Here is a 17,308-nt window from a genome sequence, read left to right as displayed (position 1 = left end):
TGATTTAATATATCTATATATATGTATGATCCTGGCTGGTATTAATAACTTTTTTAAAAGATCTTATTTCGATGCGTATTCATATTTTTCTAATTTAATACCAATAATTGGTACCAGAGTAGACTACATATATATATTGTAATAGGGGGTGAAGAGAATAGTATTCACTTATGTTTCATTGAGAAATAAACATATATTTATATACACACTCGGGAATCTATTCTAGGAAATTAGGAAAATATAGGAAACTAATTAATCCTAATTTATAGCTAATTTACAACTAATATATACAACTAACACTCCCCCTCAAGCTGGAGCATATATGTTAATCATGCCTAGCTTGTTACAAAAATAATCAACCTTCATCCCATTTAATGCTTTTGTGAAAACTTCTCCTAGTTGTTCGCCAATCTTCACATATCCTGTGGAGATTAAGCCTTGCTGAATTTTCTCACGAACAAAATGACAATCAATTTCGATGTGCTTAGTCCACTCGTGGAACACAGGATTAGATGCAATATGAAGAGTAGCTTGGCTATCACATCACAATTTTGCTAGTACTGAAGTCTTAAGTCCTACTTCAGTCAATAGTTGATAGATCCACATTACCTCACACACAGACTGTGCCATAACCCTATATTCTGACTCTGCTCTGCATCGTGACACAACATTTTGTTTCTTACTCTTCCAAGAGACAAAATTTTCTCCAACAACAATACAATAACCTGATGTAGATCTTCTATCCACCTTGGAACCTGCCCAATTTTCATCTGAGAAACACTCAATATGAGTGTGCCCATGATCTGCGTACATAATACCTCGTCCTGGTGCTCCTTTCAAGTAACACAAAATTTGTTCTAACACTGCCCAATGATGAATTGTTGGAGATGACATGAACTGGCTAACAATACTAACTGAGAATGCAATGTCTAGACGGGTCACGGTAAGATAATTCAACTTTCCAACCAACCTGCGATATTTTTCAGGAACTTCAAATGGTTCCCCATCTCTTTTAAGGTGCACATTAGGACTCATTGGAGTACTACAAGGCTTTTCGCCCAATTTTCCTGTCTCGGTCAACAATTCAAGGACATATTTTCTTTGAAATAGAAAAATACCTTGTTTACTCTGAGTGACCTCAATTCCCAAGAAATACTTGAGCATCCCAAAATCCTTCGTGTGAAACTGAGTATGAAGGAAATATTTAAGAGATGAGATTCCTCTAGTATCATTTCCAGTAATAAAAATATCATCCACATACACAACTAACAGAATGATATAGGCAGTTGATCATTTATAGAACACAGAATGGTCCGACTTACTTTTCAACATAACGAATTTCTCAACAGCCTAACTAAATTTACCAAACCAAGCATGAGGACTTTGTGTCAAACCATATAAAGATTTTCAAAGATGACAGACTTGCCCTGAATCCCCCTGAGCAATAAAACAAAGAGGTTGCTCCATATACACCTCCTTCTAAAGATTTCCATGAAGAAAAGCATTCTTGATATCTAGTTGATATAAAGGCCAATGATGAGTAGCTGCCATTGAAAAAAAAAAACAAACAAACAGATGTCAACTTAGCAACATGAGAAAAAGTATCACAATAGTCCACTCCATAGGTCTTAGCATAACCCTTAGCAACAAGACGAGCCTTTAATCGAGCAATCGATCAATCTAGATTGACCTTAACAGTGAATATCCATTTACACCCTATGGCCCGTTTTCGTGAAGGTAAATCTACCATGTCCCAAGTACCATTATCATCTAAAGCATTCATCTCATCTATCATTGCATTATGCCAACTAGGATGAGATATGGCATCACGAATAGTCTTAGGAATCAAGATAGAATCAATGGAAGCAATAAAAGAGCAAGAAGAAGATGACAAGTGATTATAAGAAAAAAAAGAAGAAATAGGATAAGCGCACTGACTCTTACCTTCATGTAGCGCATTGGGAAGATCATCGCTTGGGACCGGATCTGATGATAAAGAAGCAGGTATAGGACATGAAATAGGAGGTGGATGCCTAGAGTACACTTTAATATGAGGCAGAGGCATGTCGGGAGTTGTGGCTAAGGCAGGTTTAGTAATAGGAGGCTCATCGTGAGTCGTGTCTTAGATAGGTTGAGGAATAGGAGACTCCTCAAGAAGTGTGTTAGGGTCAGAAGATGTGATAAAATATACCAACAAACCATTATCCTCCCCCTGGCAAGTAGGAATAGATAAAGACAAAAAATAGGGTGTGTTTTCCATGAAGGTAACATCAATGGATACAATATATTTGTTAAGATTGGGACAATAACACTTGTACCATTTCTGAAGACGAGAATTTTACACGGGATCTAACCATTAAGAATAGAAGATGGCATGTGAATGATAAGAAAACACGCTGCAGAAATGGCATTGGCCCAAAAATGTTTTGGAACTTGCATTTGAAATAAGAGGGCTCGTGCAGCTTCAAGAAGATGTCTGTTTTTACATTCTGCTACACCATTTTGGGATGCAGTATCAACACAAGAAGTTTCATGAAGCATGCCATTAGAGACCATATAAGAGTGAAATAAAGCAGATGTATATTCTTTGGCATCATCACTTCGCAATGTATGAATAGAAACATTAAATTGATTCTTAATCTCAGCACAAAATGCACAAAATATAGAAAACAACTCATAACAATTTTTCATTAAATATAACCAAGTTACACGAGAATAATCATCCACAGAAGTAACAAAATACTTGAATCCAGGTTTAGACAAAATAGGAGAAGGACCCCAAACATCAGAATGAACTAATTTAAAAGGAACACTAGCACGTTTATTGACTCGAGGACTCGAACTAAGACAATGGTGTTTGGAAAATTGACACGACTCACAATCTAATGAAGACACCTTACTATATTGCGGACAAAGTTTCTTGAGCAAAGGAAGAGATGGATGGCCCAACCGACAATGAGCCTCAAAAGCGGAAGTGACACTCAAACAAGCAATAGAAGTTGGTGGCGATATGTCAAGAACATAGAGGCCTCCAGACTCATGCCCCTTACGAATAATCTTCTTCGCCATAAGATCCTGAAATAAATAATGATCGAGAAAGAATGAGATGTAACAATTAAGATTATGAGTGAGTTGACTAACAGAGAGAAAATTAAAGGATAAACTAGGTAAATGTAAGACAGATGACAAAGTAAGCAGAGATTTCAGAGTAATAGTGCCAGACCCACAAACACAGGATGGTGACCCATCAGCTCAGGTAACTATAGTAGTGGAAGTGTGAGAATGAAAAGTAGAAAAGAGACTAGAATTACCTGTCATGTGATCTGTGGCACCAAAATCAATGAGCCATTTGGAGGATAAAGAAAGAAGACATGCATTAGATTAACCTGAATCAGCAATAGCAGTGACGGAAGGAGATGACGACTTGAGTGATACCTGATATAATGAGAACTTGGAAAATTCATCAGTAGAAATAAGGATCGATTTATCAGTGGCATCAATAGTACTCGCAACATTAGCAGAGTGTTTTTGCTGGTTTTTAAATTGTAGCTTTCTACACTCAAACTTGGTGTCGCTTGGCTTTTTACAGTAGTTGTAAATAATTACTCTAGAATCTGATGTTCAAGTTTCAACTCCTTGCGAACTGCCTCCTCTATGTCCATTTGGAGTAGAAAATTTCCCAGGCGCATAATTATTACGACTTACCAAAGCACTATTAAGAGAAACATATGGAGTAATTTTCGTGCGAAGAATACGACTAAAGACGTCTTGTAAAGAGGAAACATCAGAACCAAAAAGAACTTGTGCCTTCGCTTGCTAGAAAGCTCATAATAGACATCTGCTCTCACTGGCATTGTTGAAACTTCACATTAGGACTAAATGGAAACAACATATTAAGGTCCTCGTACGTCTTTTTAAACTCCATAAAGTAGTTCATAAGGGACTGGTCTTGTTTCTCCCCAAGGTAGAATGCTTTGCAAACCTCATACATACGGGAGAGATTACCTTTTCCAGAATACAAAATTCCAAATAATCCATTAGTTCTTTAACAAACTCACAATGATTAATCAACCCAATTATCTCACTGTCAATAGAATTCCATAATTGAATGAACAAGCGAGCATCCTCCCTGAGCCATGCCTGCCATGAATCATCTTTTTCTTTAGGAGGATCATCAGTGAAGTGGTCGTCTTTGTCAATACTTCGTAGATAAATTCAAACAGTCTTACACCAATCCAAGTAATTCGAACCAGTCAGTTTATGGTCCGTGATTTTGGACATCATAGGAACCACATTAGATACAACCACTGATTTTGTCTCAGATTTATTCTTAGCCATAACTCCTTAAATAAATACAACAGTAAACACAAAAAAAACCATGTAGAATCACAACAAAGAACCTAGAAAAAACCTTCATAGTCCCAAGTACGGAAACTAGGTGAGCAAAAATGAAGCACTGATCAACCAGAAACGCAATGGAGACCAGCCAGAATGAAAATGGTCGCCGTAGATGATGCCACGCGCTCTCATGTGTAGGCGCGTGGGAAAAATGACCTGCTTCTTGCAGCAGCGTGTGGGGCCCACACGCAAGGATTCTGACCAGTGAACTTCAGGGGAACGGAGATCGGCGGCTATGGATTCTTTTGGTGTGGGAGGTGAGAATAGTAAACCAACGAAAATAGGGTTTCTTAAATAAACCCTAAAATAGACTAAACCTTAATTTGTGTTTATACAAAACCCCGAAAGAAAAACTATAATTTTGTAGCAAAATTCGAACTTTATAAACCTGGCTCTGATACCATGTAACAAGAGGTGAAGATACTAGTATTTACTTATGTTTCATTGAGAAATAAACATATATTTATATACAAACTGGAGAAGCTATTCTAGGAAACTAGGACAATATAGGAAACTAATTAATCCTAATGTATAGCTAATTTTACAGCTAATTTACAACTAATATATACAGCTAACATACATATTAAATGTTGTGTGGGTTACTTGCATTTTTGTATAAGTGTGATAATATGTATATTGAATGGATGGATGTGTTTTTTTAATATATGGTTGAATGATGGATCGTTAATTATATGGTGCTATTGGTTAGGAATTTGAATATTTTTTTCTTTGATTTTGTGTAAGCCATGAAGAGTATAGGATTTTTGTAATTTTATTTTTTAAATTTGAATTTAATAAATCCTAGTCAGAAGAGAAGAAGAAGAAGAAGAATAAGGAGATGGGAAGGTGAACATCTCAATGTGACCTATGGTATCCATTATGAGTACAATATTGTAACGTCCTCCTAATCTAGGACCATTACATTGTGTAATTTAAATAGTGCTTAACTCGCTAAACAAGTCATTTGGACTTACATCGTGTAATTAAAACTAACCACAGGTTTAGGTACTAAAAATTTCGATTAAAATTAAACCATTTCATTAAAAGAGTTTGACTTCAATACATGGGATCCAAACATAGTTTAAAACAGTTACAACCCAAAAATGTATACAAAAGCCGACCTATGCGGCAAAATCAAGGTCCAACTGATAACCTCAATCGTGGCAGACGAGCAGGCCTCATATGTACACTCTGCCCCTAAAACTCTCCAACTCATGGTTGGTCCAGCTTTTCCTTTCCTTTACCTACACCATTTAGCACCCATGAGCCGAGGCTCAGCAAGAAAACATAATCATGCTTATAAGCATTACATTATCATATCACATATTCATAATTAGCATGCCTAGCAATAATAACCCTACTCATGCATGCAATCAATCTAGATAAGTGACTATAGAGTCACACTAGGGCCTATTGCCCATTCCCTCATATAACCAGCCTTAGAGCGTGCCAAGCAGGTCTGATGCTTAACATTCCAGAAAACCCTAGGGGCGTTCAAGCATATATCCCGCTTCCAGGTTGGCTTAACCCTATCAGCCATCATTTAGCACGCTATTGCCACCCTCGACTCCTAAGCTGAGCCTTTAAACCCTCGACTTATAAGCCGAGTCCCTTAACCTTCGACTAATAATTCGAGTCTTTTAACCTTCGACTAATAGGTCGAGTCCTTAACCTTCAACTGATAAGTCGATTCCTTATCCTTCTACTGATAAGTCGAGTCTTTAACCTTCGACTGATAAGTCGTGTCTTTAACGTTTGACTCGTATATGATAGATGTGTCCTTGACTATGAAGCCAAGCTCTTCATCAGAAAACACAAATGAATCCTCAGCTTATAAGCTGAGCTTCCCAATCATATATACAGACAAGAAAATATTACATAACACAGATAAGCATAACGCATTTAACATGTTTAATAAAACATTCTTAGTATAGTAATAATCATGTACTATAATTGGGCCAAGCCATAAACACAGACCGGGTGCAGTTTTCTTAACTCAGGTCCTGAGTAAATAATTTTTGACGACCTCCAAGTACGGTCCTTTCCTCCCAAGCCTAACGGCTCACGCTAGTCACAACCATAACAATGAATAACTAGAAGGAAATGAACTAATAAAGGCCTCAGGACCAAGTCATAGCCTCCTGAAACTTACATTCTACTAACCCGGGTAGTAGAATCATTCCCTAGCCCTTAGGTTTGGGTTCCCAGCTCACAAAACCCTATTTTTCTCATTTCCCCTATTGGAGTCACGGCGCCCCCCAGTTAGGGTCATGGCGCAAGAAGTCAAAGAGTCCCTGAGCCCAAAACCACAAGGCACGTGCCACGGCACAACTCGCTTGGCGTCGCAGCTCCAAGGCAGTTCGAGGCACCTACTTGTCCCTCTAAGTTCCTAAGGGTCGCGGCGCCCAAGAACAGGGTCGCGGCACGACATAGTGAACTCAAAAAACTAACAATTTTAAGTATCGCTAATCCTCAAAAAACCATTCCAAAACATGGTTTTCACCTTATTTGACCATAATAATTGTCCTAGCATCTCATAATCATTAAAACCAATCTTAAAACTCAATCCAAACCTCATTAAACCCAAAATTCAATTAAGCTCTAAAAACACTTAAAAAAACAGAACACATACTCAAGAACTTGAATTACCTCTGTTAAACATGTTTCCCTAGGCGATTCCTAAGCTTCCATAGCTTCCAACTTGCCCTTAATCCTCTTAAAACTCTAGAGTTCTCAAAGAATCTCACTTGGAGAGATAGAGAGAATGAGAGAGAGGGAGAGAGTGTGTGTGTAATATGTTGCTCTGTTTTTCCCTTGTTTCCTGAGGTAATAACCTCAGATGTATACTAGACTAAGGGTCCAAAAAGGCAAAGTGCCATCAAGGAAACTCTCTCCTCTCAACGCCCCTTGAGGGCGTAAACATCAGTTACACTCCCATCTCACATAATACCTGAAATTCCCGGTTAATTATGCTAAACCGAATATTACTAACTCTCTGAAAAATATGACTCATACCCTTGTGAGTCCCAATAACTCCCTGAATTACCGAAATACCCCTTGGCTAACCCCGAGTTTGGTATAAATTCCTCGTTATGACTAAATCACTATCTTTCTCGAAAGGACCGACTCCTGCTGAATATCTTAAATATATCCACATAATAATGTGGTCTCATTCACATATTATCTTATAATTATAATTAGACCATCTATAGGTCAAAATTACAAATATGCCCTTTTAAATAAAATCGGACTTGTTTCGCACATTTAATATGCCTAAGTATGCATAATCAGTATTTTAGTAATACAACCCATGCAATTCACATAATCACATCAATATCCAATTAATTCACATAATATTCCAATATTTCCCTCTCAAGCCCCTAATCAAGGCACTAAGAATTATTAGGAATTTTGGGACGTTACAATTATCCCCTCCTTAAAGAAACTTTGCCCTCGAAATTTACCTAAATAGCTCGAGATACTGATCCCACATGTTTGACTCTAATTCCCAGGTCGCTTCCTCGACCTTGTTGTTCCTCCATAATCCCTTAATCAAAGGTATGGTTTTGTTCCTCAAAACCTTGTCCTTTCTATCTAGAAGCTAAACTGGTCGCTCCTCATAGGACAAATCTATCTGTAGCTCTAGATCTTCATAACTCAATACATGGGTTATATCTGACACATATTGTTGAAGCATCAAAATATGGAATACGTTATGAAACCCTGACAGCGATGGGGGTAAAGCCAACTTGTAGGCCATCTAACCAATGCTTTTCAGGATCTCAAAAGGTCTCACGAACCTAGGGCTTAGCTTGCCTCCTTCCCAAACCGCTTCACCCCTCTGAATGGTGAAACACGGAGGAACACATAGTCCCCAGCCTGGAACTCTATATCTCTACACTTGGGATCAGCGTAGCTCTTCTTTCTACTCAAAGAAGCGAGCATCAGAGCTCTAATCTTCTCAATAGCCTCATTGGTCCTCTAAACCGCTTCAGGACCCAATGGATGGGTGATCTACACTTCCTACCATATAGCATTTCATAATGAGCCACTCCAATAGTAGACTGGTAGTTGTTGTTGTAGAAAATTCAATCAGTGGTAAATATTTAATCCATGACCCTTCAAAGTCTAACATACATGCTCATAGCATGTCCTCTAATATATGCATTGTCCTCGTAGATTGTCCATCTGTCTAAGAATGATAGGCAGTACTGAACTTCAATTGTGTATCCATAACCTTCTATAGACTCCCCCAAAACTTGGAAGTAAAAATGGGGTCCCGATCTGACACAATGGACCTAGGAGTCCCATGAAGGCGCACTATCTCTTTCACATAAAGACCAGCATACTGATCTACTGTAAAGTTTGTCCTTATTAGCAAAAATGGGCTGATTTGGTATACCGATCAATAATCACCCATACTGAGTCACTCTGACCCACTGTCCTAGATAAACCCACTACGAAGTCCATAGTAATGTCCTCCCATTTCCACTCAGGGATACCCTAAGGTTGTAATAGCCCTGCTGATCTCTGGTGTTCATCTTTCACCTGCTGACATGTTAGGCATTCAACCACATAGTCAACTACATCTTTCTTCATCCCAAGCCACCAGTATAGCGATTTCAAATCCTGATACATCTTCATGGCTTGGATGGAGCGAGTAGGGCGTAGTATGAGATTCATCCATAACCTCTCATCTAATAGCAGAGTTTATCGGAACACAAATCTGCTCCATGTATCTCAGTAAACCCATCTCTGAGATAGTGTAATCCCTAGCCACTCCAGCTAGGACGTCCTCTCTGTGCCCCATCAATTGAGGATCATTCATCTGCCCTTCTCTAATCCTCTCCAAGAGAGTAGACTGCAAGGTGATGTTAGCTAACTGGCCCACTACCAATTCTATGTATGCTCTAGTCATTTCCTCTGCCAACTATTTTGATATTTGTTTCAAGCTAAACAGTTGTCCAAGACTTCTCCCGCTCAAGGCATTAGCCACCACGTTGGTTTTCCCTAGGTGATAAAGAATCTCACAATCATAATCTTTCACCAACTCCATCCAACGTATCTGTCTCATATTATGATCTCTTTGGGTAAAGAAATACTTCGAGCTCTTATGGTTAATGTATATCTCAGACTTCTCCCCATAAAGGTAGTGTTGCCATACCTTCAAGGAAAAGATAACTGCTGCTAATTCCAGATCATGGGTAGGGTACCGCTATTCATAATCCTTCAACTGTCATGATGCATAGGCAATCACCTTTCCAGCCTACATAAGGACACAACCTAACACTTGTTTCGATGCATCGCAGTAAGCTACAAAATTTTCCTGATCTGAAGGAAGACTCAAAAATGGAGCAGTGATCAGCAACCGCTTCAACTCCTGGAAGTTATTCTCACACCTATCTGACCACACAAACTTCAAGTTCTTGCATGTCAATTCTGTCAGTGGTGTCACAATCTTTGAAAACCCATCCACAAAATGTTGACAATATCATGCCAATCCAAGGAAACTACTAATCTCTGAAGCACTCCTTGACCTTGGCAAATCCCTGACCTCCTCAATTTTGGTCGGATCCACCATAATTCCATCTCTGCTGACTATGTGATCGAGGAACGTAACCTGATGTAACGCCCTGGATAGCCAAGACTGTTACACTGTGTGTTTATAAAGTGCCAGACTTGTTAATCAAGTCATTTAATTAGAATCGTGATACTGAAACTATAAAGGAACTAGGGTTAAAAATGTTTTGGTCTCAAAAGCCACATTTTCATTAAGAAGCATCATCTGTTTACACGGGATCCCAAAAATATTAAGTTTAAAGACTGTTTACAAAAGACACAAGGTTTATACACATTATCAGGCCATATTAAGGCAAAACAGACAATTAGGTAATCCCTGTCCTGACCCACTCCTCGACCATGGCGATCGAACAGTTGGCTATGTACATTCCACCCCGCGGCCCTCCATCTCAGGGTTGGTCCATCTTGCCTTTGCCTTTACCTGCACCACGTAGCACCCGTGAGCCAAGGCCCAACAAGAAAACACAACAACAGAGCATAAGCAATCAACAGAAAAATCAATATCTCACATTACATCACATAATCTCAACCATATAGTCATTCAGTATAATCAAGTATTCGGCATGCTAAACATATCAATTCATATCATACATCACTGCACAAATGATAACTAGGGCTAGCGCTCTCAGGCTGCTCCCTCCGTTATCCCACTGACTCCGGCCCGCTTAAACCGAGCTCAGTGAATATTAAGTTGTCCTCGGCTACCAGTGGCCAAGCCGCGCCCTGTGCGTAAATACTATGTATGGCACTCTTAGGCCGCTTTTACATGTCCCATGGCGTAATACCATCATTGACACGATACAAGTATCGAGAGCACTTAGTCCCATCACAAACATATAACCAGGTGTAGTTTTCGTACCTTCCAATCCACTAGCTTGATCCCTCGACTCCTTGAGCATGATCCCACTCGAGCCCTAGCGCTCACCTAAACACAATCATGGGCCAAAGTCATCATCAATCCTTAAGTTCAAAACCTAGCCTCGGGGCCAATCCCGAGCCCTCGGGAAGTCCTAGTTCCACCAAACAAGGTGGTGGAATCAAACCCCAAACCCTAGGTCAAAAGCCCTTGCAAATAACCCCAATCCCCTTCAGAAGGCAGGGTAACGCTACAGCGCTCATGGGAGGGCGCTACAGCGCTACAAATAGAAGCAAAACCCCATCAACAAACTTGGCCTAGCGCTACAGCACCCAAAGGCTAGCGCTGTAGCGCTAGTCATAGACTGGCCAACACCAGTTTTTCCCTCCTGCAATTTCCTCGAACCAACCTCAACCAAAACTCTTCCAAATCTTCCCCAACCTCAAAAACAACCTTATGACCATACTACACTCATCCCAAGCACCCCAAATATCTAGAACTCAAGCACATGCATCCCCAAACTCAAAATTCACCATAGCCACTCCTAAGCACTAAAACTCAGCAGAAACCAGCTGAACAACAAAGTTGGAGTTTAGAATTTGTACCTCTGGTGGAATTCCAACCTCAAGGTGCCTCTAGACTTCCTTGTCTTGCTCCTCCTCAGCCTTAGGCCTGAATTCCCTAAAGTTTCCATCCAATTCAACTTAAACACCATAGCTCAAAAACCAGAAACAAAAACTGAAGAACTCTAAAGTCTTACCTCAAGTGCTGATGAATCCTTGCTAAACCTCTGCCAATTTCTCAATCCTAGGTTAGGATCCTTGATGCTTAGTTTATCCCAGCTCTCCTCTGAGCTTTACTCCAGAAATCGTCAAGAAACAAATGAAGGAAATATAAACCGACCTAGAGAGCTCTCTTTGTTTTTCTCTCTTTCTTTTCCCTTCCTTTTCCTTCTTTTTCAAACTTCTACCCTTTCTCTACAATTCCCACTAACATAAAACCTCAGCATATCTATTCCTTACATGCCAAATGACCCTAATGCCCTCCCCTTTATTTCTAATCCTTTAGTCCACTTAAGGGCATTTTAGTCATTTTACCCAATTCCCGTTAACTCCTCGAGTGTCTCTAATATTACCCGCTTAATTCCCGATACCTCACTAATAACCAATAATATTCCTCAATGTCAAAATAGACTCCGGTATATTCGCTAAATTCCCATTTATACCCCTAAGCTCACCCCGAGCCTGGTATAAATCCCCACCATGACTTTTCCGCTACTTTGCTCACTAGGATCGTCTCGAGTCACAGATCACAGATATATCCACATAATAATGTGGTCTCGACAATTATCACATATATCAATACAGTTATGCCCATAATGGCCAAAATTACGATTATGCCCCTTTAACCTAATTAGGGCCTACATGCATACTAATACACATATTCATGCATCTTAAATATTCAAATAATCATATAACATGCTTTAAATCATAATCATGCATCTTAATCATTAAAACCACACATAATTCCCATTATGCCCTTCAGGCACACTAATCAAGGCCCTTAAACCTTATTAGAAATTTGGGTCATTACACCTGAGATAACCAGAACTCACACTTTTGGGATTTTGCGTACAATTTGTGCTCCCTCAGTCTCTATAATACCAACCAGAGGTGCTGCTCATGCTCTAACTCCGACGGAGAATAAACTAGAATATCATCGATGAAGACTATCACAAATCTATCCAAGTAATCCTTGAACACCTTGTTCATCAGATACATGAAGGTTGTCGGGGCATTAGTCAATCGAAACGACATGACTAAGAACTCATAATGCCCATACCTAGTACGAAAGGTCGTCTTTGGAATGTCCTCATCTTTGATCCTCAACTGGTGATAACCAGATCGAGGATCAATCTTTGAAAATATTTTTTTACCCTATAGTTGATCAAATAAATCATCAATCATTCGTAGTGGATACTTGTTCTTAATAGTCAGCTTGTTCAGCCATCCTTAGAGAGCCACCCTTCTTCTTCACAAATAAGACCGGTGCACCCGATGGTGAAAACATGGTCTTGATAAAACCCAAGTTTAGTAACTCCTGTACCTGAACACTCAGTTCATTTAACTCTGCTGGAGCCATCCTGTATGGTGCTCTAGATACTGGCTCTGTCCCCGGTGTTAATTCAATGACAATTTCTATCTCTCTATGGGGCGGTAACCCTGGTAACTGTTATGGGAATACATCCAGAAACTCACAAACTAACCTGGTCTCCTCGGGTCCAACCGACACAACCCTAGTGGTATCTACCACACTAGCTAGGAATTCCATGGAACCACCTCACAATAGGTCTCTAGCTCTTAAAGTTGAAACCATAGGAATACGGGGTCCATGCACAGTTCCCACAAACACAAACGGGTCCTCACCCTTAGGTTCAAAGGTTACCATCTTTTTCTTACAATCTATGGTTGCCCCATACTTGGCTATCTAATCCATGCCCAATATCATATCAAAGTTTTCCATGACTGTAACAACCCAAATCTGCTAATAAGGCTTAGTGCCTTGATTAGCGTACTGGGAGGACAATAATTGATATAATTATGTTATTACATGGTTTATTGTGATATATGTGTATCTGTATGTGATTACTTGGATGAAATGATTATATGATTAGAAATGCATGTTTAGGTGAATTAAATATGCATGTGGGCCCGTTTTCGTTAATAAGAGCATATTTGTAATTTTGGCCCATTGAGGGCATAAATGTGATTATGTGTGTATATTGTGCTTAAGACCACAGTATTGTGGGATATAATTGAGATGTGTGGTACGAGGCGGTTCTAGGGAGCGAATTAGTGGAATAGTCACAACGAGGTCTAATACCCGCCTCGAGGTGAGCCTAGGGGTATTTTGGGAAATTTAACGTATATTTGGGATTTATCGGGTAACGGGTAATTACTTGATGATTAATTGGACATGTCGGAATTAGTTGGGAATTTATAGGACTCTTGAGGTTTAGCGGGAAAATGGTGGCAAAAGACGATTTTTCCCTTGGTGGTATTAGAAAGGCTAAGGAAAAGTTAGGGGCATTTTGGTCTTTTGTGTTAAGGGATAGACTCAGCCTTAGGAACTCTGTAGAAAGAACCAAAAACTAGAAAGAAACACAACACCCTCATTCTCTCTCTCTCTCCACTCGGCACTCTCTCCCTCTCTTGGTGGTTTAGAGGGTCTTGGGAAAATTTGAAGAAAAACCTCATAATGATCAATTGAGGTAAGCTTAGAGGGGCTAGGAGTTGACGATTTGAAGCTAGGGGTGTTGGGGATCAGCTCAGGGTCGAATTATCAATTGAGGTAAGGATTTTGGTGTTGAATTGTTAAGCTTTTCTACTGTGATTTAGAGGTTTTGTTTAGGCTCAAACCTTAGGTCTGATTTTGGATTTTTGGTAAGGCTAAGGTTTAGTTTTTGGGGTGCTTATACTAGTTATGTTGGTTTGATATGAACTTTAGACTAAATTTTGGGTCTAAGCTTAGATTTGGATAGATTTTAGATGGTTTGGATCGTAGAAATGCATGGAAGATTTCTGGGCTTTGGGCTCGAGTCGCGACCTTGTTCTTTAGGCATCGCGGCCCGTGTGTGCGAGAAGGCCTGGGAGCCTCTAATGTTGCGTAGGCACCGCGGCGCAGGCTGAGATGCATTACGGCTCGTATCCCCTAGAAGAGAGTCCCAAGGCTCTCTGAATTGTAATGCGCACCGGCCCTGAGGGGCTGGGTCGAGGCTCAAATAGGGAAAAATGTCCAAAACATGGTTTTAAGCTCGAGAACCCAAACTTGAGGGCTCGAGAAGGATTCTACTACCCAGTTTAGTAAAATTAGAGGTCCTGGAGGCTAGAATACTCTTATGAAGTTCTTAATTGGTTTAGGGCTTGATGGATGTTTATTATTATTGCGTTGTGACTAGGTTTTACCGCCAAGGCTCGAGTTTAGGGGAACGTGCTCGAGTTTAGTCAGTCAGCTCGGAACACAGGTAAGAAAACAGTTTGTGCCCATAGAGCAGGGCATGGCTCGATTAATTGTGTTTAATGTTGTGTGTGAATATTTGTACTTGTTATGCTATGTTTGCATGATTATGATTGATCGGCGAAGGCTAGGAACGGCGATAAGCATGCTAAATGCAAGTCAAATGGCAACAAGCATGTTGAATGCAGGCCACCATGGCATGGCCATTTAGGGTGTTGTACTCACCTATTCGATGAAGAGTGTGAACCCAGTGCCTGGTATAGCACCTGGGTCGGCATAGGTCGTTATGTGAATAGTGTATTATCTGTTTAAATTTGTGTATTTTACTGGATTGAATTGTCATATACTATGTGTGGAGTTTTCTTGCTAGGCCTTGGCTCACGTGTGCTCTATGTTGTAGGTAAGGGCAAAGGAAAGGCCGACCAAGCATGAGTTGGAGAGCATGGAGCGGCGTGTACATGTTCGGCCTACCTGGCCGCCACGACCAGGGTTGTTTTGAGGGACATGTTGTAAACATTTTATTTTGTCGCTTAGGTCGACTATACCTTAACTTTTGAATTGTAAATTCATTTTGAAATAGTATTTGGGATCCCAATGTATCACTTTTTATAACTTTAATGCATGTCCAACCCTTTTATACTTAATTTTCATTAAATGAGTCTTTATTATGATTTAATCACATTACTCAGTCTAAAACCTTGATTAGCGAGCTAATGGCACATTTTAAAATCACATTGTAATGGATCTAAGGTAGTAAGGCATTGCAATGACCAGCTCAACAAGATCTACCGATAGCTCTCTACTATTTACTTCCACCGGTAATGACCTAACCCCTCTCTTAGAGACTACCGGATTCCCAATAGGCAATAAGGTCCCAAATTCCACTACATAGTATTCATTTGGCCTACACAACCTATCAATCACCCTACTAGATACAAAGGAATGTGTAGCCCCAGAATCAATAAAAATAGAATAAGAAGTTCCAGCAATAGAAAGTTAACCTGTCACTACTAAGGGTCGAGCCTTAACCTCTGATTGTGTCAATGCGAACACTCGAGCTGGAGCCAAGCTGGAGCCTTCTTTGGTTCTTCCTTCTTCACCCTTGGGAAATCTTTCTTAAGGTGCCCAACTGTACCACATAAAAATTGATCCTTTGCCTGGCACTCTCCCAAATGATGTCTTCTGCATCTGGCACGTTGTGGATAAGCCCTCCAGCTCTCATTGCCGCCCTGGCAGCCAACTTGTATACTCTGCGCCCTTCTATCTGGACTTGGAACTGCAATGGTATCTGGGGTCTTTCTCTTCTGGTCACTAGGGCCTCTGCCCCTACCAAATCCAAAAGAGGGAGGTCCCATCCTCCTAGTATCCCTTCTCGTCGCGTTCTAATGCCAGATCTTGTTCTTCGCGCCCTCAGCAGTAAGGGAATTCTCCACTACCTGAACATAAGTCAACACTCTAGGTACTGAAGTAATTTTAACATCCCGAGCTATCATAACGTTTATCCCTCGAACAAATCTCTCTTTTCTTATCACATCAGTTGGCACAAAGTCTACAACAAACTTGGCCAACCTATCAAATTTTAGGGTGTACTCTATAACAGTCATGATGCCCTGCACTAGATTACTGAACTCATCAGCCTTTGCAGTTTTGACTGCATCATTATAGTATTTCTCATTAAATAGTTCTCTGAATTCCTCCTAGCTCAGGGTTTTTACTTCTTTGGTTTGAGATATCACTTCCCACCAGATTCGGGCATCCTTCCGAAACATGAATGTGGCACAGGCCACTCTTTCATTACCTGCCACCCCCATAAAGTCCACGATGGAGGTGGCCATACTTATCCACTGCTCAACTCGCAGCGGATCTGGCCCTCCCTTAAAGGTAAGAGGGTGTTGTTTCCTGAAGCGCTCATAGAGAGGCTCACACCTGTTTTCAGCCCCTGGCTGTTGCTATAATACCGGTGCCACAACTGGTGCAGCGTTCCCTACTAGAACCTACTACTGTCTCAACAGATGGATTTCTTCTTCCTACCTCTGTATCCCAGCTTGCATATCAGGAAGCACATGTTACTAGTTCTCAAAAGCTGGCAGAGGGTTCTGAACCTGGATGTTGTCTCTAACCTGACTTCACGCGTCAGCTGGTTCATTTGATTACCCTGGAACCATACTTCCAAGTCTATCTGCAATCAATGAGTCGGCACATTAAGCAACAATAACGGTGCCCAGCACCACTCCCACGGTCCAAGACCAAACAATTAAGCATACACATGCAACAACAGTGTTAATAAGTAGTTCAATAGCTTTCACATACAACAGTCATGCTAATAAGCAAGTCAGTTTATATTCATGCTCAATCAGGGTGCTAATAAGCACATTCTTCAATATTCATAACAGTAATAGTGCTAATAAGCACATCCTTTATCATTCACACGACAGCACAGGGCCAGGCCCTATCAGT

General features: G+C 40.3%; 1 protein-coding gene across 1 annotated transcript; it reads right to left on the bottom strand.

Moving 5' to 3' along the window:
• Positions 1–543: 543 nt before the first annotated feature.
• LOC133821781 (uncharacterized mitochondrial protein AtMg00810-like) lies at positions 544–2,065 on the bottom strand. Its single transcript, XM_062253928.1, has 3 exons — positions 1,716–2,065; positions 1,423–1,544; positions 544–1,265 (listed from the first exon to the last, which is right to left on the bottom strand). Exons 1-3 carry the CDS (start codon positions 2,063–2,065, stop codon positions 544–546), a joined length of 1,194 nt encoding a protein of 397 aa, XP_062109912.1.
• Between the last annotated feature and the right edge of the window lie 15,243 nt (positions 2,066–17,308).

Source organism: Humulus lupulus, chromosome 1, assembly GCF_963169125.1.
Source record: "Humulus lupulus chromosome 1, drHumLupu1.1, whole genome shotgun sequence".
NCBI classification, from domain to species: Eukaryota; Viridiplantae; Streptophyta; class Magnoliopsida; order Rosales; family Cannabaceae; genus Humulus; species Humulus lupulus.
Note: the sequence above shows the minus strand (reverse complement) of the source record. Positions and strands in the feature narration are given on the sequence as shown.